This window comes from Myiozetetes cayanensis, unplaced genomic scaffold, assembly GCF_022539395.1.
Source record: "Myiozetetes cayanensis isolate MyiCay16 unplaced genomic scaffold, myiCay2020 scf30, whole genome shotgun sequence".
Lineage (NCBI taxonomy): Eukaryota > Metazoa > Chordata > Aves > Passeriformes > Tyrannidae > Myiozetetes > Myiozetetes cayanensis.
Window position 1 is genome coordinate 4,727,593 of NW_026087522.1, and position 23,909 is coordinate 4,751,501.

At 51.5% G+C, this 23,909-nt stretch overlaps 1 protein-coding gene across 6 annotated transcripts in view; it reads left to right on the forward strand.

Moving 5' to 3' along the window:
• CALN1 (calneuron 1) overlaps positions 1–8,731 on the forward strand; it is a 159,040-nt gene extending 150,309 nt beyond the window's left edge. For all 6 annotated transcript variants that reach the window (XM_050325666.1, XM_050325667.1, XM_050325670.1 and 3 more), the window contains one exon: positions 1,598–8,731. In XM_050325666.1, coding sequence (XP_050181623.1) covers positions 1,598–1,725 — 128 coding nt within the window. In that variant the 3' untranslated portion in view covers positions 1,726–8,731. The remainder of the gene's footprint in view (positions 1–1,597) is intronic.
• The last annotated feature ends 15,178 nt before the right edge of the window (positions 8,732–23,909 follow it).

Here is a 23,909-nt window from a genome sequence, read left to right on the forward strand (position 1 = left end):
CACAGCCCTGCCAGGTGCTAAAGAGGTAATAGAACCATCAGTACAAATATATTCAAATTTCTGCCATTCTTTGCATGGATTTGCCCCTTGTCTAATTGTCATAATAAGGTCTTTCTGTAATATTTATGACTATGTAACATTCTTTCTGTATTGACATGGATTATAGACCTCATATTTCTCCCCCACACCCCCTTTACCCCAAATACCATATTTGTGTTATAGCCAGGGACAAGTCCAGGATTTTATTCAGTTCCTTTTGAACCCTGAAGTCATTTGCAGGACATCAAATCTGGGGAAAGACTCCACCAGAACAGAGGCCCAGTCATGTCTTCAGCCTTTATTTCTGTCTTTATTAGTGCTTAGGGCAGGACAGCAAAGATTATGTGTTTTTATGAGCCACGAGAAAAGAACAATTGTTTGCAGCAACCTTGTGCTGCCAAAAATTTATAGCCCAAACCCCACTTGTCTGGCAGTTCCCTTTATCCAAACACTCAGCACATGAAGCCGGTGGCAAACAAGGCTGAGGGGTGGTTGTGGTGACCTGAGCTGTCTGTCACAGGCATTTCATCCTCAGCCCTGACACTCCAATCAGCCCCATGTGCCAGAGCCCCCTCCCTGCCCAGCTGAGGGCTTGGCAATGAAAAACTGGCCACTCAAAGCAAAAATAACTCCAGCCAGGCAGAGAAAGCCACAATCCCTCACCTCTGGCAGGGTTGTGACAGAGACACCGTAAACACCCTGCAGCTGTCCCTGGCAGCAGGGCTTTGGGAAGGGCAGGAGGCTCTCAGGGCTCCCCCCAGCACCCCAAACCCACCTGGGTATCAGCCAGGGGGGCCTGAAATGGTCTGGCCCATCAATCCCGTGTCCTGGGGGAAGAGTTCCAGTGACAATGGCTCTGTCTCTGCCCTTAATGACACCAGGGCGAGGTCTCCTCACTTGCTGTGTCGAGCAGATGGAGGGTGACCTAGCCCTGATTTGCCTTTGCTTTCCGAGCTCTCAGTGATTTTGGACAGCCTGGGGGTTGCACCTCACCCCAAGAAGTTTGAGGGTCTCTCCAGGGGAGCTCCAGGTTCTGACCATGTGCAAGGAACCAGCTCCCATGGGTGTCAGAAACTCCCACTGGCAACCAGATGCCTTGAGCCAGCCACCTCTGGTTGGTGTTCAGCTGGAGGAGACTGAGGGAGACCTCCCTGCAGTTCCAACTGCCTGGGCAGGGGCAGAGGAGGGGCAGGACTGAGCTCTGCTCTGGAGGGACCAGGGACAGCCCCCAGGGAAGGGCTGGAGCTGTGTCAGGGCAGGCTCAGGGTGGATCTCAGCAAAAGGTTCTTCCCCCAGAGGGTGGTTGGCACTGAACAGGCTCCCCAGGGCAGTGGGCACAGCCCCAAGGCTGCCAGAGCTGCAGGAGGGTTTGGATGATCCTCTGGGGCACAGGGGGGGACTCTTGGGGCTGGGCCTGTGCAGGGCTGAGGGTTGGACTGGATGATCCTTGGGGGTCTCTCCTAGCTCAGATATTCTGTGATAACCAGAGGAGCATTTCCTGGTGGGAAGCACAACCCCTGGCCCTGTCTGACCGTGTCCTCCCTCCTGTCCCCCGCAGTGCACGCCCAGAAGCAGAACAGACAGACCTGCGTGCGGAAGAGCCTTATCTGCGCCTTCGCCATGGCCTTCATCATCAGCGTGATGCTGATCGCGGCCAACCAGATCCTGAGGAGCGGGATGGAGTAGCCCCTGGCCATGCCACTGTGACCCGAGCTGCCCATGCATGTGCATGCCCACCTGGGGGAACCTCCCCCCGGCCCGACTCCGCCCGGCAAAGAGACACAGGCAGGCAAAGCACCACCCGAGCGGGAGCCCGAGGCCGGCGGCGTTAACGCGTCTTGTGAATCAACCACATCCTTTTTGGCAGGGACATCAAAGGGCTGTCTTAATGCTTTAAAGGTTTTGTTTCCTAATGCAATAAAAAGAACCACCACCACCACCACCACCCCACCCCCCATATACGGGAGTCCCGAATTATTGCTTCAAAACAGCGATGGTCACTCGGAAGGGACTTGGATGCAGCAGCCTGTGGGGCAGCTTTAAGGAGGCACAGCCTCAGGACTTACTGCAGTGGGGCTGTCTTTGAACCAGGGGCCCACTGACAATCCCACTGGGCCCACATTCCCAGGAAGTTGATCGTAGCATTGCCACAGGCGAGTCCTGTTTGTTTGATTTCACCTCCTCCAGCTCCACTTTCCTTTCCTTTATGACCATGCCCATGGACTTCACGGCATCAGAGGGGAGCCAGAGCATCTTGTACAGTATTTTCTGAGGTTAAAAAAAAAAGGAGAATTCGCCAGCATCATACAAAATGTCTATTTTTTGCTTCCTAAACACAAGACTGGGGAGTAGTAGGAGTCTGTTTGCCATTTTTTCCCCGACTGTGAATCAGGGCTTGAGAAGCACCACCCATTTTTCACACATGGGCATTGCTGAGACTTGTGCACAGTCTTCCAACCGACTCTGCAACCACCAGCACAGCTCCAACTCCCTCTGAGTGGTCCTGTCTGCATATTCAACAACATTTCCTCCCCAGCAGTTCTGCCTTTCTTCACTATTGGTCTTCAAGGACCTTATTCAAGATGAAAACCCCGAGGGAAGCTCTTTCTGAGCTTTCCTTCCCTCTCCTCTCCTCTCCTCACCCGGGCAATTTTTATTTCTTTCATTTCACGCTCCCTGGTTGGAATCTGCAGTGACACCTCCGTGTCAGGCATCGTGGGGGAGAGGTTCCATTTCCCCTCACACTGCAGAGCGTGGTTTGGACCATCCAGCTGCTCTGGTGCCTCCCAGGAGCCTTCCCACCATCGCCACCTCTGTCCCTTGGGCAGGCTCCAAGGAGGGCAAGGGGAAAAAGGAGAAGAAGGATCCAAACTAGAGCCCACCACCATGTGTTGTGAGGCCTGTCAGACTTTCAGATCCTGTGAGTGCTTGTTATCTCCCCTGGAGGGGATTTTAATGAGCAGCAAGGAGAAGATGGGGTGATGCAGACTGGAGACGCGAGCGCTGGGCGAGCCTGGAGCCAGGATTGCAGCAGGGAGGATTTTTCCTTTCTCAGCTTGACACAAATCCTTGCATTTGCCTTTGGATGAACTGGCTGTCACACCAGGATACATCTGATTCCTTGCCCTGGTGGAAGAGGTTCCCCAGCTGGTGCCCAGGGAGGTCCATGCAGTTGGAGCTGAGTTGTTGTGCCGGCTGGGAAAGCTCCAGAGCTCCAAGGAACAGTGAGATTGTGCTCCTGTAAATGTAGGGGACTGTTTCCTGTGCCCCAGGAGGGGCAGGATGGCTCCCCAAGGGATTACAAACCACCAGCTTCCTCCATCCTACACAGCAGCCATTGACTTAAACCTGGATCCATCCCAAAGACTCATTGCAGGTCATTCTTTGATGACAAGTTTGATTGATAACATTTAACCTGTATTTTTAGTAGCCTAATTTAAAAATCTGTTTCTTGTTGGTCTGTGTCCCATCAGCCCTTTGAACTCAAGTCACCCACCTCATCACTGTCCTTTTCCTGGTGTCCCCCTCCATCACAAGGACAACAACCCCCTTCTCCAGAGCAGCTGAGTTCCTTTTTTCTGCCTTTCCCAAACACCCAACTTCTGCATTTCTGTTCTGCTGTGACAAACGAGGTGAACTGCAAAATGTTCCCTAAAAAAACTGGTTCTGTCTCCCAGAAGATGGAGAGGTTTGTGTTTGCTGGAGGGCAGCAGCAGACTTCAAACCAGCAGCAGGGTATCTTAGGGCAGCTCTGGCGTGGGATCTGCAGCTTTGGGGGGGCCAAGGGACACGGGCTGAGCTGGTCAGTGCAGATAATGAGCATTGAGATCATCTGAAGGAAACTGTCATCACATTTTGAGGTCTCAGGGGTCTGTGGAGAGGTGGTAGCAGTGAAAAAAACCTCTAAACTTCACTTGTCACTGAGTAATCCTTATTTTTTTCTCCCGGGGCTGTGCTGGAGGGAACACGGAGAGGAGGGGGCGGCTGGAGAGGTGGGCACTGACCCACCCCCCCCCAGCAGTGGCAGAAACACAGGGCCCCCTTTGCTGAGCCCACAAACACACCCTAAACCACAGAGCAGGCATCTCCACACCCTTCTCCCAGTGAACATCCAGCAGACTCCAACCCCTGCAGCTCCCTCAGGACGAGGTGAATGTCTGCATCCCTCTAAGCTCCCTGGAAGGCTCCATGGTTTCCTCGTGCATGCTCCATGAGAACCACTGTAAATACAGCCATTCTTCACCCTCAAGCTCCATTTGTAAAGCCAAACCTAGAACTAATACCTTGGTAAAAGCCATAGCCTGGTGTCAGTAGAGTTCATTGCACAACTCCCCACTGATTTCACTGGGTACAGGATTTTTGGGAGGGTTCTGGGGGTGATTTTCCTGTAGGGAAACTAATTTATCTGTTATGAATCAGTGTCATGTCTTGCCAGAGGTCCTTCTTTTCCTTCCTATATCCACCTTTCATCTGCAGGCATCTTGAAGAGCTCCCTTCTTTAATCAGCCAGGCTCCACTGGCAATGCAGGATGGATCAGGCAGAGCTATTTCATCCTTTCCTCTCCCCAAAACCTTCCCATCCTTCCCAACCAGCAGCACTGGACCTGTGTCTCCTCCCAGCCTCCCTGGCTCCATTTATGTAACATCCATTTATCTTTTTTTTTTTTCCTTCTTCTTCTTCTACACAAGAAGGGGGGAAAAAAAGGGCTTTTTGCTGCTTTTACAGACAGTAGGTAAAAATAGAGCGGTAAAATTTTGATTGGAACCTGATGGCAAAAGCTTAGGGGGAAGAAAGTAGAGAAGAATCAAAGACATAAAAATAAAAAACCCCACATCCCGTACTTGAAGGAAAAAAAAAAAACTATTTAAGTGCTAATTAACATAGTTTAAAAAATACCCAGACTGCAGCGAGGTAGAGCTGTCAGAAAAAGCACTAAACTTCTGCTCTTACCAGTTACAGGAGAATTTAAGTGTCTTTTCAGCACTGCAATTCTGGAGGAAAAGGAGATTGCCATGGCAACCCCGGCTGTTCGTGACATGTGAGCGCCGTGTCGGAGCCACGGAGCTGTCCCTGCCCTGCTCCAGCTCACAGGGATGGACAAACAGCTCCCAGAAACCCAGCACGGGGTTCTGCTCCCAGAGTGGGGAATCATCAGGAAATCGGGACAACTCTGCAGCTTCTCCCGAGGGGCAGGACTGAGCTCTGCTCTGGGGGGAGCAGGGACAGCCCCCAGGGAATGGCTGGAGCTGTGTCAGGGCAGGCTCAGGGTGGATCTCAGCAAAAGGTTCTTCCCCCAGAGGGTGGTTGGCACTGAACAGGCTCCCCAGGGCAGTGGGCACAGCCCCAAGGCTGCCAGAGCTGCAGGAGGGTTTGGATGATCCTCTGGGGCACAGGGGGGGACTCTTGGGGCTGGGCCTGTGCAGGGCTGAGGGTTGGACTCCAGGATCCTTGGGGGTCCCTCCCAGTTCAGGATATTCCATGACTGTGATTCTCTAAACTCTCTTGGCTTGGCTTGGGAAGGCTTGGAGAAGGATGAGGTTGTTTTAGCTTGAGAGAGGCCTTTGTTTTGCTCAGCAGTGATGGAAATCAGTGCAGCCTGAGCTCTGCACACAGGCTGTCCTGGGCTTGGAGAGGACACTTTGGGCAGGGTCTCCATGCAGGGATTGATCCCTGATGGAAGGGTTTGAGTTGTCCCTGCTGGGACATCACTGGGCTGCACTGCTGATAACCATTGACTTTGGCTTTGACTTTGAGGGCACATCCTCATCCTCTGCTCCTGGAGAAGCCAGAGCAGGGAACAGCAGCCACATGACATGAAATCAAATGACAGCAGGCCCTTGACTGAAATAATTTGGAGGCCAGGGAGAAGAGCATTCCAGCAACAGGAACATTGCTCACCCATCAGGTCAAAAGCCATAATTTAAGGGCAGCCATCAAGCAAACCATGAGGAGATTCCAGGCAGGACATTGGGGTTGTCCTGTGCAGGGCCAGGAGTTGGATTTGATGGTCCTTGAGGGTCCCTTCCAACTCAGAAGGTTCTGTTTTTCTGTTTCTGTGATGGTGGTGGGGGTGGCCCTGGGGGCCAGGCCCCTGCTGTGCCACCCAAGGACCTCGTGGGAGCCTGATCCTCTCCACGAGTCCAAACACTGGGAAGTCATTTCTAATCAGGAGCAACATCAACAGGAATTTAAAGAATCAAGCAGGGTGGGTAACTGGGAAGACTTGGCTTTCTTAGGGAGAACCTGGTCCTCCTGCTGGGGGAGGTCGTGTAGGGTGAAGGAGAGCTGGGAAAGTGTTTGATGGGGACCCACAAACCTGCCATTTACTGGCAGCAGACACCCTGACCTGGGGAAGGTGGTCACAGACCTTTAAGGTTCACAGACCTTCAAGGTTCACAGGCTCCCAGGACAGGAGTGTGGGAGCAGAAGAGCTGAATATCTGGGTGTCATCCTGTGATCTGGAGAGATTTTTCATCCAGAGGTTTTTGGGAGCTCCCCTGTTGGACCTGGGGCACAGGGAGGGCTGGGTGTTGGTTGCTCTCTGTGGGAGACTTCCAGAAACTTTGTAAAAAGGATTTGTACATAGACACCCAGCTTTTTAAGCAGGGGCCAAGCAAATAGGGTTTTAAATCTCCAAACAGGGCAGCAAGCAAGGAAATCAAGCAAAAGTAAAAAGCTTTGAGTGGCTGAGGTGTGTTTGGACCAGCAAAGCACCTCCTGGCAAAGCTGCTTTTTTTTTTTTCCATGGAAAGCACAGGAATATCTGATCACGAGAAACACTTGGCCCGTTGCAAAGACCAAACCATCTCCTGGGACTCTCAGCTTTTCCCATGGAAAACCCACCCCCTGTCCTGGTGTGCACGTGCCCAGAGCAGGCAGAGCTGTCACCTCACACCCCGAGAGGAGCTCAGGCCCCAGGCGGACTCAGCTCTGCCAGGAGAAGGAGCAGTAGGAGGAATACATTAAACTCCCTAAGAATGAAGTTCCTTATTTTATCCACCCATGTAATAAATTATTTAGTTTCTGCTTCATGGACGACTATTTGAAAGGATAAAACCCAACTCTTCTAAAATGGGAATCTGATGAAGCCTCTTTTTTTTTTTTTTTTATTTTTCCTTGGCTCTGATTCACGCTCGTGTTCTGCAGATGAAGATGTACAGAACTTGCTGGGTTTCAATCTATTCTCTTACTGTACTGTGCTCTGACAGAGCAATTACATCTCCCTGGCATCACTTAAAGCCTTTTACTTCCCCAGGAATTTGATGCAGGGAGAGAAGAAGTTCAGAGCGTTTTCACCTCTTTATGCTGTCAGTTGTTATCAGGGCTGGATGTTGTTCTCCAGTTGCAGGAGGACATTTCAGGCAGCTCCAGGAGGTGGAGAAGCTTCACCAAGAGCAAGATGGACAGCAAATCTAATTGGGAGCGTTTTAATTGCAAGTTTGCTTCACTCACACCTCTCCAGTGGCAAAAGTCTGAAAAAACTGCCTCAGTTTGGCATCTTCACTGAAATAATTTCAGCCCCAGAAGCAAGGAGGGGAGGGAGAAGGGAGGAAAAGGAAATCCTCTGGGTCTGAACATCCCTACTGGGCTATTTGATGATGAAAATACCCCAGGGTTTTTTTTATTTTCTGTCAGGACAGACCAAAACCCTTTGTAGCCTTGAAGAGTGTTGCTGAGTGACATTGCCATTTTCCATATATATAAATATGTATGTATATATGCCATTATCTCCCACAGGTTTCTTTGCCAACACCACAAATAATCAGCTGTTTGAACAACACTTTAGGTGAGCTCCAGGCCCCACTTTTCCTTTATCAGCTGGTCTTGTGTCTTCACCAGCCAACACATGGACATCTGAGCTCCAGGAGCCACCCCTTGGCAGCCCTCAGGCACGTCTTGTGTGTCCTGTGGGCAATTCCCAGCCCCAAATTCCATGTGTTTGCAGAATCAGGCCCCTGGGGTGCCCATTTAATACCAATTTTCAACCCCCTGCCCCTGTATTTGCCCTGCACCAGCCCAGGAATGCTGTTCCATTTCCAACCAGCTCTCTGAGAGGAGCCCAAGTTATTTCAGCTCTTGCTGTCTCAGATTTAATGGGGTGGGGATGAAGAGAGATGAAGTTCCTCGTGGACTCCAGGGTAAATCACAAATAACTCGTTAGAGTTAATTGGCTTAAACTGGAATGAGCCCAAAATCCAGCCTGTTGCCATTTAATCCATACAAGGATCTAAGTAATCAATGCCTCCTGATTCATCTCTAGGAAGTTCTCCACTAATCCACGTGTCTCCTTTCTGTCAGCATTTCATGTTTCCGAGCCATTTACTGTTCATTTGTCGACTGGAAGACATGGCATTTTAATTAAAGGCAACAATTCACAAAGTCAGCAGCATCGTAGTAAAAAAATAAAGTAAATAAATAATAATAAAAAAAAAAAACTACAAGAAATCTTTGTACAAAAAGCTGTAAATATTAATATAAATTAACTTGGCATGCAACTGAACTAAATCCTATGTTATTGCAAGTTATCCAAGTGTATAAAGAAGTGTATAAAGGAAAACCGAGTGCCATATGTATCAGCTGTTTCCTCCAACCAAACTCTACTGTAAATATATAACCTGTATAAAAATATTTTAATTTTACCATTATTTATGCAATAGAAATAAAGGTTGGGTTTGGTTTTTTTTTTCTTTTGATGGGGGATGGAGTTTTTCTTTCCCTCCTCCTTCCGAAGCAGCCATCAATATTTATTCACACCCGAGTTACAGCGAGATTGGCATAAAATATTAGGGCAGAGAGCCTTTATTCCTTCTGAAGGTGAGCATTTGGGGGGAGTGTTTTGATTTGAAGGTAGATTTACACATTTACCACGGAAGGAGCTCCTGGAGAGGAGCTGAGGAGATGCCTTGGCTGGATCAGTGACACAGAGCACGGGAATCACTGCCACTCCAAAGGCAGGGATTGAACTCCTCCTCTGGAAGTCAGAGCCACCACTGGAGGGGCTGGTGGGCACCACGGGAAGGTCTCAAAGGGAGAGGTCAGCCCGTGCCATGTGCTGGTTTATGGCACTTGCTTAAAAAAGTCAAAATGCCTCTTTTTCAGTCCCTACCAGAGAGTCAGAGACTGTTTCTGTGGGTCCAGCACAGGTTTTAATTCTGTCTCTTCCCTGCCAAGGCCTGAGAGCTGCTCTGGGAGGCTCTCACCAGTCCTGAAGAGCAGCTGCTCCCTCAGCAAATGCTCATTTCACTGCAGACCTTCCTCCACTGCTTCCACTCCACCATGTCCTGCCTGGCTGGAGAAGGTGGGGACGAGGTTAATGACTGACACCAAAACTCCTTGTAGTGCTGCCTAAACTAATTTTAAAAGAGAAATCTGATGGAGAAAAGTCAACTTCACCCAGGTGGACCCAAGTCACAGGGGCAGGACAAGGCTGGAGCAGCGTGGTGGAGTGGAAGGTGTCCCTGTCCCCACCCAAACCATCCTAGGGGTCTCTGATTTTATGACTGCTGGGACATGCAGTGCAACCTCCAAAGTTCCCACCACACCCCTGGGCAGAGAAGCACCTCTACCCTGTGCTTGGAAAGGAACTGGGACCTTTTCCCTGCCCATTTTTGCAAAAATAGCATTTCTGGGTCCTTCAGTGAAACTCTGAGAAAAGCAGGTGTTTTCCCCACAAATGATGACACATCTCCCCCTCCATTTCCTGGGCTCACTTTATTCATTTATTGCAGCCACTTGGACACCAGCCTGGTGGCTCAGAGACTGTTCCCCAGCCCTGGAACCATCAGAGCTTGGGGGATGAGCAGTGGTCCATGCAGGGATTCCCTCTGGAAAGCAGGTGATGCAGGGAACTTGTGTTCACAAAACTGGGGAGCTAATGGTATAAAAAAAGGTGCTGTACACTCCAGCTGACCTCTTGTGGAACTGGAGAGTGTTTCAATGAATGGCTTAGGAATGACCCTGGATTCATGACAGGAAATGTATTCTAGGAATTCCCATCTATTTACCATAGGAGGAGTGAGTTATTGAAGAAATTCTTGGCTGGAAGGAGAAACCAACACCCCACAATTCTGCTTTGAAAACACTGTGTCCAGTGTGCTCAGTGAAAATGACAGGTTTGGGGTTTTTTGTTATTTCAATCCTGTCCATTCCATGGAGAAATGCAGCTGAAGGACACCCCAAGAGCCCTGCAGCTGAGCCCCAAGAGTATTTGGGTGCTGCTGCAGGAGCAGGCACTGGCAACGGGCAGGAAGAGCAGTGCAGGACTAATCCAGCTCCCAGGGAGCCATGGAAACATTCCCAGACTTTGTGGGATTTGGATTAGGTCATCACACAGCCCGGGATTTCACACCCTGGCTCCTTGCTTTGTTTAAAGGGAGTCTGGCCAAGGCCTGGAATTGAATAACTGAAATCCAAATACTGAAGGAATGAGGCTTTTCCTTGCCCTGAATGAAATGCAGGCAGGGCCTGAATCTCAACCCTGCTGCCATCACTGGGCTCCCCAGCTCAGAATTCCAGCATTCACCACACTTTCCTCCAGGCAGGTTCAGAACCCTCCAGTGCCCTGGGCTGATCCCCAGGGTGGGCAGAGGTGAGACCCCCCTGCAGAGCTGCCCCAGCCCTGGGGAACAGCACAGGATGGACATGGAGCTGCTGGAGAGAGCCCAGAGGAGGCACCAAGAGGATCAGAGGATGGAGCAGCTCTGCTGGGAGGGAAGGCTGGGACAGCTGGGATTGTTCAGCTGGAGAAGAGAAGGATCCAGGGAGACCTGAGAGACCCTTGCAGGGCCTAAAGGGGCTCCAGGAGAGCTGGAGAGGGACTGGGGAAAAGGGATGGAGGGACAGGACACAGGGAATGGCTTCCCACTGCCAGAGGGCAGGGATAGATGGGATATTGGGAAGAAATTGCTGACTGGAAGGGTGGGGAGGGGCTGGGCTGGAATTCCCAGAGAAACTGTGGCTGCCCCATCCCTGGAAGTGTCCAAGGCCAGGTTGGATGGGGCTTGGAGCAACCTGGGCTGGTGGAAGGTGTCCCTGCCCGTGGCAGGGTGATCTTTAAGTTTCCCCCCAATCCAGGCCATTCCCTGATTTTCTGACCCTGCAGGCTGGTTTTGCTGCCCCACTCAATCCCCACCCCTTCCTGAAAAACATCTACAGAAAGCATCTGCTCATGCAAATCCAGAGGCAGTCATTTATTTGCTTCAAACCAGTTAATCCTTGCAAGGCTCTCCCATGTAAGTACAGACCAATATCATCTTCTTTTAATTGCTTCTTGAAGAGTTTCTCAAAAATCAAAAACATTTTAATTAAAAAATTCACCGAGAGTATCTTCCAGATCTTTTCCCATTTGTTCTCCTTCCCACCAAAATTATCAGGACAATTGTAAGGTTCTAAAGAAAGTAATTACAGCAGATATTGATGCTGCTGCTGTTGCTGAGCCCGTTGAATGCAGCACATCCAGTTCCTCACTTGTCGTTTTTCGAAGCTTTTTCGAGACAGAAATTTCCATTCTTTGTCTTTCCTCAGAAATGGGGCTGTCTGTGTAGGAGCTGGGATGTTTTCATGCCAGCTGGGGGAAATCTGGGAGGGAAAAGGGGGAAGAAAGGAGGAGATACAACTAAGGAACTACCAGGGATACGCAGATTTGGGAAAAGGACCTCTATTTCATGAGTTAGTAACACAAAAATGTTCAGGTCTCTGCTTTCAGCCCATCAGTTTTCAGTCTCTGACCTTCTAAAGCCATCAAATTGGACTTGCCAGACAGGTCTCACTCCACTGGAGATGTTGGACAAAGCCCCATGAACGGGCCCCACGTTTCTACACACCAAAGTTCATGGAATCACAGAATTGTTTGGGTGGGAAAGGACCTTAGAAACCATCTCATCCCACCCCCTGCCATGGGCAGGGACACCTTCCACCAGCCCAGGTGGCTCCAGCCTGGCTTTGGACACTTCCAGGGTGTGGAAACCACAGCTTCTCTGGGCAACCTGTGCCAGGGCCTGCCCACCCTCACAGCCAGGAATTCCCTCCCAATATCCCATCTATTCCTACCTTCTGGCAGTGGGAAGCCATTGCCCCTTGTCCTGTTTTCCCACCTTGCAGAGAAGAAGCTGATTTGTGCAGTCCTGAATTTCACACACAAATCACGGGGCCCAAATCGTGGGGTAAAAACACGAGAGCTGCAAATACCCCAAATACAGGGTGGGTCTGGGGCAGGGGCACCAAATCCCAGAATCCCTGAGCTGGGAGGGACCCCCAAGGATCCTGGAGTCCAACCCTCAGCCCTGCACAGGCCCAGCCCCAAGAGTCCCCCCCTGTGCCCCAGAGGATCATCCAAACCCTCCTGCAGCTCTGGCAGCCTTGGGGCTGTGCCCACTGCCCTGGGGAGCCTGTTCAGTGCCAACCACCCTCTGGGGGAAGAACCTTTTGCTGAGATCCACCCTGAGCCTGCCCTGACACAGCTCCAGCCATTCCCTGGGGGCTGTCCCTGGTCCCCCCAGAGCAGAGCTCAGTCCTGCCCCTCCTCTGCCCCTGCCCAGGCAGTTGGAACTGCAGGGAGGTCTCCCCTCAGTCTCCTCCAGCTGAGCTGGAGCCAGGGGTGAGGTGGGCAAGGCTCAACCAGCACATCAACTCCTGGTACAACCACAGGGGCAAAGCAGAGCTCTCAGAGCCATCCCAGCCCTGAGGAGAACACGAGGCTACTGAGGCATTTCCAGATCCAACACATTCCAGCTGCAGATGTTTCCCAGAGAAGCACTGAAACCTCCTGAAGTGAAGGGTTCCACATGGAGGGGCTGAGAGACCCCAGTGCTGGAGGTACAAGCAGTCCCTCTGTAATAAGGGTAATCACTGCATGTTATACAGAGAAACCTCTCAAGTGATTGCTGTTTGCAGAGGCTGATTAAATATAAATTAAACTCATCTGCGTGTTCAGTAAGGTGTGTGAATGGAATAGCAAGAGCATTTTGGGGAGCTCAACCCCCTGCCCTGCATGTCCACACAGTGTGGACCCTCTGGAAAGGCACCAGCAGCCTTGGCATCTGCATAGAATTGAAATGAAACTACTGGGTCACTTCCAGAGGGGGATTTCAGACAGAGAATGAACAAGGAATTAATTCCCCTGGGGTTGCTCAGCTCCCTCTTTCCAGTGCAGCAGTTCCTGCTGCTCAGTTTCATTTCCCTGCAGCTCCAGCCTGTGTGCCTGGCTTGGATGGGATGGAATAGTTCGGATTGTCTCAGTTGCAGTGACCTACAAAGCACACAGAGTCACTCACAACACCCTGTGACTTCCTTCCTAATTCAATGTGCTCAACTCGTCACCCCCAAGGAAGACTTTCCTGTTAAACAGGAGCTCGTTGCCAAAACAGGAGATGGGCAGAGTGGGAGCTTCTTTTGGCTGAGAAATTGTTCCACATCCTTCTTTTTTATCAAAGGGACCTTGTGGGGTAAAGAAAACCACACAAATAAAATGGTTTGAGTGGTTTGGGCAGCTGTGACATCTCGGGACAAGGTAAAGATGGTCCTTCTGTCAGGACTGACCAAAAGTTATTAAAGCCAGTTTCCAAATTCTTCTTTAACATTGACCTCTTCAGAGCATCAGCCATCTCTCTAGGATTCCTGTTCCAGTGTCTGAGCACCCTTTTGGTACAGAAATGCTTCATCAGGTTGCTGGCAGCGCTCTGAGGGCTCCATGAGACCCTTGCCATGGAGCTTTTGCCACCAGCCACACCCTGAGGGCTGGATTCTCCATCACCAGACATCCTGAAAATGACTCAGAAGAGATTTCTTCACCTTCTCCCCCCTGCACAAGGGGAAAGAGCTTTATTTGAAATCTGAACTCTCATCCAGGGACCCCAGAGTTGGAACCATCCCCAAATCCCAGTCTGTGCCTGGGGAGCAGCAGGGACCTTCCAGGAGCAGGAGGGATGGGCCCAGCTCATCCCAGGGGTTGGGAATATTCCTCCTGCCTCCTCCAGGAGGGGGCTGGTGACCCTGGGCTGAGGCTGAGCCATGACTGGTTTCTGGAGTTACACAGCCCAAGACAAAGCATCACCTCACACACCCCAAGAGACATCCTGCCTTCTCACTATTTCCCACTGGTTTGGGTCCTGGAAGAGAGAAGGAGCCTGGAGCCTTTGGGAACAGATGGATAAGGGAGATTCGTGAAGGAGACAATGACCAAAGCTACAGGATCTGATGGAGAGGAGATGTTGCTTCCTCCTCATGGTGTGTGAGCTCCTGCTGTGCTGCTGCCAATTTTAGTGTCTTCTCTCACTTGGAACCAGAGACAATCCAAAAGCCTGGAAAATACTGGAAATGGGAATTGCTTCTTACGGTGAAAGGAAGCTCCAAGTGCCAGAAAGAGGCTCCAGATTAGGACCTGTCAACACAGACCTGCCAAAATTAAATGTATTTGAAAGTGCAGAACCCACACTTTAATCCTGAAGATCTACAAGAATCTCCTGGGAATATTTATTAATTCTTCAAGCCAATTTCAGAGAGGATTTTTAAAATCACTTTTCTCCTGTCCTGTTCACCTGGAGAGAGATCCCAAGGTTCACTGCCTTTTGGACACACTAAGTTTGCAATTATTTTTAAATTATTGTCCTGCATAAAGAGGAAAAACAAGCATCAGTTCAGAGGGCAGAAGAGAAGAAACAGGAGGGGTAACACTGTGATAAAACTGGACAGGTTGAGCAGATGGATTTGCTTAAGCTGGGCTCAGCACCAGGTTCAAAGACAGAGATAAATGACACATTAGGGGTGCTCCAAAGCATTGCCATTCCTTGGGAAAGCAGTTCCAGTGCTGCCCTGATAAATGACTGCTAAGAATTCCGGGTATGTCGGGAAGGGAGCTGGAGCTCAGTCACAATTGCAATTACTGCAGCATTTTCAACCAAATCAGAGAGTGAACTTGCATGAATAAAGACTCCTTTGTGCTGGGGCTGGAGAGATAAAGCCCCCTCTGGCTGTGGGGAGGTGGGAAGGAACCCCCAGCAGCAGAGGGGAGCACTGAGTGTTGAACCCTCCTGGCCATGGCCACCCCGGTGCAGCAGCCACTGAACACCCCGGGGCTGCAAAGAGGATTTGTGCCCTTTGTTCCCTTCCCACAGGAGCTGGGAAAGGCCCTGGCAGCTCTGGCTGGGCTGGGACAAAGCAAGAGGCACCCCCAGTGAGCCTCCAAGTGTCCACTGGGGAGACTCCATGAGATAAAGTTCATCCCAGACCCTCCCTAGGGCCTCGGCACAGCTGAACGTGCTGGGCAGTCAGAGGGCATTGGTCTGTCAGCAGCAGGAGCTGCCCACCAGGAAATCACCACCCACACCTCCTAATCATCCTGGGAACTGTCTCTTTGGAACCTGTGCTGCTGGTGCAGGAGGACAGTGGAGGGAGGATATCAGGGGTAGCTGTGCTGCTCCCTGCAGGAGGAACACCCACCTGCTTTGCCGTAGGCAAGGAGATCACCTTGCCCTGGGATGTCCAGGAAGATGAGCCATCCAACCTCCTCCAGCTCCTGGCACAGCATCCAACCCAGGTGATGGGTGAGTAGCATCTTCTGCAGAACCATCTCAGAAGGACCCTGCTCACAGCTGATGGAACATCACACACACAGAGCTGTGCTCGTGGGGCTCACAGCTGATGGCACACCCAGCCTGGAACCAGAGACCCCCTGGACACTTCACTGCCCTCCCTTTTTCACAGAATGTGCTGAGCTGGGAGGGACCCCCAAGGATCCTGGAGTCCAACCCTCAGCCCTGCACAGCCCCAGCCCCAAGAGTCCCCCCCTGTGCCCCAGAGGATCATCCAAACCCTCCTGCAGCTCTGGCAGCCTTGGGGCTGTGCCCACTGCCCTGGGGAGCCTCTGGGGGTGACTCTTGGGGTTGAGCCTGTGCAGGGTTGAGGGTTGGACTCCAGGATCCTTGGGGTCCCTTCCAGCTCAGCACATCCTGGGAGCCTGTGAAATTTGGTCTATGAAATATTGACACCCTGATAAGCTCTAGAGAGATCTGCACCTCCTGCAGGTGGAGCACAGTGGTGTTTGTGCACTGACCCCTTCCACCAGGTTTGCCTATGAAATTGTGCTGAGCATGTCATGGAAAGCCCCAGGCTGAACTGAGCATTAATAAAACCCAGCAGAACATTCCTGCAAGTCAAACTGTTCTCCCTTCCCATCTCACAGTCCCCTCACTCTGAGAAAAGATGATGCTCAGCAGATGTGGAACCATCAGCTGGGGGCAGCTCCAAGAAGCTGCTGTTAAACACATCCTTTTACAGCCCCAGCCATCTGATTTATCCACTCACAGACATTGTTTAATGCTTTTGGGACACCTTATCTCCTTGGCTAAACAACTGCCCTTGTGTCTGCAGCATTTCTGAGTGTGAATTAAAGTCACTGCAACCCCGGTGATATCAGACCCCAGGACCAGTGACCTCATTAATGAAAATCCCTTGGATCAAAACACTCCAGCTTTGTAAAGGTCTCGGTGCATGACAAAGAAATCCTGGGATAACAGCATCCTCCTGGCCTTCCAAACACACTCTGCTCCAAGACATGAGCTCACCACAAGGATTTAGTGCCTCTGGCTGGATCAGAGCTGCTCTCCCTGTCCAGGGAACTCACATCCCTGGCATGCTCAGGTAGGGTTCAGGAGCAGAGCTGCTCCCTCCTCCAATCCAGTCCAGGTCCTAATCCAAACCAGGAGCCTTTACCAAACCCCTCTCAGCAGCAGAGATCTGCCTTCTTGATGTCTCTGGGAAAAACAGGGTGAGGAATTCCTTTTCCACTGGCATTTGCAGCAGGAATTAGGCTGCAGAGCAAGCATGAGAAGTCAGGAGCACCTCTCAGGCTGCCACAAGCCCTGAGTTGTCCCCAGTCTCACTCAACTACAGCCACAGCCATGGGGTGTTCAAAGAACTGAGGCCTGTGGCACTGGAAACATTCCCTGATTTGTTCCAGCTGCAGCAAAAAACATCTTTATTTCTTGGGTTCTACCTTAACCAGCAGCCAGGTTACACTGGAGGAGTCCCTGGTTACTGGGAGAGGCTCCAGTGGCAATGGAGATACAGGAGGTTTTGATAAGCAGTTTGATGAGCTGCTCATCCAAAGGGTGCCCTGAACTCCAGAGTCACATCCAGTGCCACAGGAGCTGAGCTCTGCTCTGGGGGGAGCAGGGACAGCCCCCAGGGAATGGCTGGAGCTGTGTCAGGGCAGGCTCAGGGTGGATCTCAGCAAAAGGTTCTTCCCCCAGAGGGTGGTTGGCACTGAACAGGCTCCCCAGGGCAGTGGGCACAGCCCCAAGGCTGCCAGAGCTGCAGGAGGGTTTGGATGATCCTCTGGGGCACAGGGGGTGACTCTTGGGGCTGGGCCTGTGCAGGGCTGAGGGTTGGACTCCAGGATCCTTGGGGGTCCCTCCCAGCTCAGCACATCCTGGGATTCTGTGAAGACAAGCTCAGGTGAAGACATCAAACTGTTCTCATCCACATCTCCCCTCCAGAATCTCCCTATTTCTGTAGCTGGAAGGAAAAAATAATGGGGAAACTTCCTGGTTGTGCCCAGCCTGTCTGAGTGTCCTCAGCATCAAGAGAAACGTTCCTGTTCAACAAATAGCTCAGTTCTCTTCCCCTCACTCACCCTCATCCCCTGGTTAGAGCTGATTCTGGTGACAAATGGCAGCAGATGATTCAGAGGTGGACCAAAAATCACAAATAGTTGACAGAATCACAGAATACCCTGAGCTTGGAGGGACCCACAAGGATCTTCAGTCCAACCCTTCAGTGAATGGCCCCTCCAGGGGCTGAACCCACACCCTGGGCATTAAGAGCTCAGCTCCACCCAGCTGACTCAGCTCAGGGTTATCAGAGTGAGCTCAAGTATTTCTCCATTTGTGGGGATCCCCATTTTTCTTCCATTACACCCAAACACTTCCTTTTCCAGGATCTGATCCTGTTGACCCAAGTTCTTATTTTCCCAGATCTCTCAGTGATGGCAGAGCTGACCTAAGTAGAGAATAACAAATCCATTGTCACTCTGAGCAACAAAAATCCGCAGTGTCGCTGTCCTTTGCAAGAGTAAATGAGTGTAAATAGCACAGTTTCCATCTCTCCTGGAGCATGAGAACAGCATATTCCTTTATTTGGTTTGGTTTCCCTATTACTCTCTGCATATAGAAGAGCTACCTTAATTAATGTAAGCTTATTATGAAATTAGAGCACAAATATAATTAAAGCATTGATTAAAAAGCCAATAAACCAACCAGCTAAAGCTCTTTGGAAAGAGGAGCAGTATGAATACCACTTGATTATATATTACAGTTCAGTCAATATTTAACCATTCCATTGTATTGACTTAATTTCTCCATTGAGACGGGAATAAGCCTCTCTTGGGACCTAATTAAGTCAGGTTTTGCTTCCCTTGTTGTTCTCAGAGTTTGTGTTCTTTGCTTGTTTTGATACTTCCTAAACTTGTGGCACAGCAGATCTTCCATCCTGGGGAAGCACACACTAGGAGGATAATTTATGGGCAACAAGAAGTTCTGCTAATTGTGTTTATCTTTGGAAATTAACTTTAGGAAATCCGTCCCATCTCTGAAAATCGGCCTGTCTCCTTCAGATGGCTCCCTTAATGGGTTTGTTAATGAACTTACCAGCGAGGGCAGATCAACAGCCTTGCCCCACATTTATTGAAGGTCATGCTGGTGCTTGGGGAAGACATTTCCTTCCCTCCTTTCACATCCATCTGCAGAAACGTTGGTGCAACATCCACCACAACCTTGAGTTCCTCGAGGACACACACGGAGAAGACATAGAGTGTTTGTGTCACCACAGGGGGTTTCTGGCTTTTAAAGCTCCAAACTGGGCTGTCTGGGCAGATGGGTCTGGTGTGAACAGCCCCCAGGGAATGGCTGGAGCTGTGTCAGGGCAGGCTCAGGGTGGATCTCAGCAAAAGGTTCTTCCCCCAGAGGGTGGTTGGCACTGAACAGGCTCCCCAGGGCAGTGGGCACAGCCCCAAGGCTGCCAGAGCTGCAGGAGGGTTTGGATGATCCTCTGGGGCACAGGGGGGGACTCTTGGGGCTGGGCTTGTGCAGGGCTGAGGGTTGGACTCCAGGATCCTTGGGGGTCCCTCCCAGCTCAGCACATCCTGGGGTTCTGTGACTCAGTGCTGAAGAGATGCCTCGTGCTTCAAACCTGCCGGTTTTACTCCATGTGGGATGAAGAAAGTCTGGAGAAGTGACTCAGGTGATGTGGGCACTGGGGACACTCAAAGCCACCTGATAAGTTCACCCCCAGCCTCAAACCTACCCCCCATGCCAGGAGGTCACCCTGCAGCAGGCAGAGCCCCAGCACTGCCCACACCAGCCCAGAGGACTGGGAAGGCCAGAAGAAAGCTCAGACAAAGGTGTTGCAGGATGAACCCTCTGACTGAAGCTCATTTCCATCTTTTTTCCACCACAAGGAGGCCATGGACACGCTGGGGACATGGTTTGGTGGTGGACTTGGCACTGCTGGGTTAACAGTGGGACTTGATGAACTTTGAGGTCTTTTCCAACCTTGATGATTCCATGATTTTCTGAAGCAATGTCAGTGTGATCTGGGCCCTTCCTGTGCTCTCCTCGGTGGGGACCAGCAACAACACCTCAGGTAACTTCTGGGAACCCCAAAAGAAGCCACATCCCCAAGCCCTATCTGACACGGTGTGGGGTGAAGAGAGCCAGTCTGTTCCTCAGGGTGACACAGCATTCCCAGTGCTCCCTCAGCCACTGGTTGCAAGATGGGTATTTTTGGAAGAAAAGAGGTTGCATTACATACAGGTTCTGCAGCCTGTTGGCTCTGAGGAAGCAGCACCACTTCATTTGCCTGGTCTTTTCCTCCTATTATATCCCCAGATAACACAGATAACACAGATGAAAGAGAAGGAGTAGGTTTTCCACCCCCCCTTTTTTTTTTTTTTTTCTTTTGGCTCAGCATTTCAGCTGGGCCCTTAATTGGGTGTTCAGGAGTGTCTGATCTCTCCCCAGGGTGCAGTTGCTCTGTGCTGCCAGGCTGTTCTCACACCTCCCACAGCAAAGCTCCCCTCACATCCAAATATGTGCCTGTTCATCAGGAGGGTGCCTGGAGGTGTCCAGGAGCCACCAGAGCCAGGGGTCTGGCACCACATGAGGGTAGTCCTGTCCATCCTTGATGTCTGACACAGCTGCACAGTTCAGAGCAGGACTTTACAGTGTCTGTCCCCAAATGCAGCTGGGGAAAAGGGGGGGCATTGTCCTGCTTGGTCAGCAAACTCCTCCTGAATCCAGAAAAGCTGCTACACTGACAGAACCCTGGAATGGTTTGGGATGGTTGGTTGGGAGGGACCTAAAAGGGACCTTAAAGACCATCCAGTTCTACCCCCTGCCATGGGCAGGGACACCTTCCACCAGCCCAGCTTGCTCCAAGCTCCATCCAACCTGGCCTTGGACACTCCTAGGGCTGGGGCAGCCACAGCTTCTCTGGGCAGCCTGTGCCAGGGCCTGCCCACCCTCCCAGCCAACAATTCCTTCCAAATATCCCATCTAAAGCCACTCTCTGTCAGTTTGAAGCCATTCCCTGTGTCCTGTCCCCCCATTCCTTGTCCCCAGTCCCTCTCCAGCTCTCCTGGAAGGGGCTCTCAGGTCTCCCTGGAGCCTTCTCTTCTCCAGGGGAACCCCCCAGCTCTCCCAGCCTGGCTCCAGAGCAGAGGGGCTTGTCGAGCCACTTCCCAGTGCTCCTGTTGGGAGACATCAGCACTTGACAAAATACATTAATGAGCCTCCAAAGGGAGGGTTGGGTCGAGTTGGGTGAAGTTTGGTTTGGTTTGACCGTCCCAGACTCACCACAGAGTGCACACATGATGAGCTCTGAGCTGGACTGAACCAAGAAAAGCCAAAACTCCCCCCATTTTTTTGCTCAGCAGCAGGAGTAGTTGATGTTCCCACCACTTTCAGGAAAGATGCCGAAGCAGTTCCGAGTTAAAAATGCAAACCGAAGCCCCAAACAAGGTTTGAGACTGCAGCAAACACGTCCTGGTGTGTCACTGGCAGCACAGCACAAAGAATGCTCCGGCCCGTGTTCGTGTGCGCGTGAGAGCTGTTAAAAAAAGCGTGAAGTTAAGCGGGAGTGAAACGCCCGAAAGCCCCCAGAAAGAGAAGTTTATTCAGGGATTATCAACGTGACTGTCTCCATCGAGCGGCGCCTGAAAGCAGCGGCTGAAAACCCGGGGGAATCAGCCGTGTTTCTGCCATCCAGTGGTGAGAGCAGAGGTGATCGGCTCTGCCCGGCCGCGATCGGGGCTGTTCAGGGGGGCAGGTCCCCTGCACCCACACGGCACTCCCCGACGGGCACAGTGGAAGCTGTAAAAGCAGCAGCCAGGGGGTGTGAAGCGAGCAAGTGTCGCTGCTCCAGCAGTGGGGCTCTGTGACACCCCCAGGGCACAGCAGCTCCCGGTGCTTTGCTCGGATTGCAGCAATAAGAGACGCCACCTCTGTGCAAAAAACGTCTCTTTTGTGCCCTTTGTATCCACCCTGGCATTCCTTCCAGAGCCCCTGTGGGAAGTACTGGGACCAGAAGAGGATGCAGGATTAACTCAGCTTTTCCTGGTCCTTCAGAGCTGTCCTCCAGCACTGAAAAGCTGCCTGAGCCCTGCAGGAGAAACCCCACGGGCCTGGGCAGAGCCTGTGCCCAGCACAAAGGATCTGCCCCAGCTTCTCCTCAGCCCCTGCTAAATTCCTTCAGCAGAGCAGCCAGGCTGTCACATCCTGGGGTGCTTTGGGGTGGAAGGGACATTAAAGCTCACCCAGTGACACCCCCTGCCATGGGCAGGGACACCAGGTTGCTCCAACCTGGCCTTGGACACTTCCAGGAATCCAGGGGCAGCCACAGCTTCTCTGGGCAACCTGTGCCAGGGCCTGCCCACCCTCCCAGCCAAGAATTCCTTCCCAATATCCCATCTAAACCCACCCTCTGTCAGTTTGAAGCCATTACCTGTGTCCTGTCCCCCCACCCCTTATCCCCAGTCCCTCTCCAGCTCTCCTGGAGCCCCTTTGTGCCCTGGAATTGGCTCTCAGGTCTGGAGTCAGGTGTTTCCCTCCAGGAATCCAGCCCAGATCTGATCTCTTCCTCAGGAGCCACCACCTAACTCAGGCACAAGACCTTCCTCCACTGAGGGAAGCTCCCACTTTTCTCTGCACCAGGACCTTTGCTGGCTGCAGGAAGGCTGAGAACTTCCCCCAGGCTCAGCTCTGCTGGGTCCTGCACCCACTGGGTATTTTATTATCCACCTCTGTCAACCTGGGCTTTGGGGGGAAGGCAGAGGCGTCTGTGGCTCTTGATTACTCACATCTGAAACTAAAGTGTGCACAGAGACCAGAGCAGAGAAATATAAAATATCCAGTGCTCACAAACACACCGTGTGTGTGCAGAGCTCAGCTCTGCAGCCAGAGCAGGAAAAGGGGGATAAATCACTCCTTCCTGCAGGAGAACAATGAGAAAGGTCTCGATTAACATTTAAAAGGCAGGATTGTTTCCCTTTTGCCTGGTGATGAGCTCAAACCCACTGTGACCAGGGAGAAATCTGTGCTGATACCCGTGATGAGCCTTTGAGCAACACCAAAGTGCTTTATTAAAAAGAAAGATCGGGGATTGTGATTCTCTCACTGTCAGGTTTGGGAGAAGGGTGGGAGAGCCTGAGCTCCTGCCAGGGAAGGGCTGGAAGAACCAGCTCCCACAGTCCCTCCAAGCAGGGAGGAGGGACAAGGAAATGGGAGAGGAAGGGAAACATCTCCCAGTTTGTTCTGCAAAAACAGCCTCTATTGGGAATGCCTGGAAAACCAGGAAAACCAAACGAATTCTCACCACTGGTTTGTCCACACAGAGGCCAGGGGAGATCCGTGGCACAGGCAAGGGGATGGCACTGCCTGTGTGGGATCCGTGAGCTCAGAGGTGCCACCAGAGCTGCCCCAGGGTACAACTGCACGGGCAAAACCAGGCTGAGATGAGAAAAAAAAATGTCAAGTATTCCATTTTTTATGCTCTAAGCAGACATTGAAATGGGAGAGGGAGCACCAGAGCCAGGCTGGCAGCAGCACAGGAGGGCATTGTGTTACAGCCACCTGCAAAATCCCAACAGCTCCAACTGGGAAACAGCAGATTCCATTGAACAGCCAATTAAAAATAGGAATATTGAATAGATTTATATTGAATGGATTTATATTTATGAGTGCATGAGCTGGCAGTGGGAGCTCACAGCCCAGAAAGGCAACAGTGTCCTGGGCTGCATCAGCAGCCTGGGCAGCAGGACAGGGGAGGATTTTGCCCTTCTGCCCCTCAGGTGAGGCCCCACCTGGAATTCTGTGCATAGTTCTGGAGTCCCAAACATTGGAAGGGCATGGAACTGTTGGAGCAAGTCCAGAGGAGGCCACAAAGTTGATAAGAGGACTGGAGCACCTCCCCTATGGAGACAGGCTGGGAGAGCTGGGGCTGTTCAGCCTGGAGGAGAGAAGGTTGTGTGGAGACCTCACAGCTCCTTCCAGGATCTGAAAGGGGCTACAGGGAAGTTGGAGAGGGATCCTGCATCAGGAAATGGAGTGATAAAACAAGGGAAAATGGGTTAAAAGTGAAAGAAGAGAAATTTAGGTTGGATATATGGAAGGAAGGGTGGGCAGGCCCTGGCACAGGTTGCCCAGAGAAGCTGTGGCTGCCCCAGCCCTGGAAGTGTCCAAGGCCAGGTTGGAGCACCCTGGGCTAGTGGAAAGTGTCCCTGCCCATGGCAGGGGTGGAACTAAATGATCTTTATGGCCCCTTCCAACCTAAACCATTCCATGATTCCGTGTCAACAGAATTGTGGGAACCCTCCTAACAG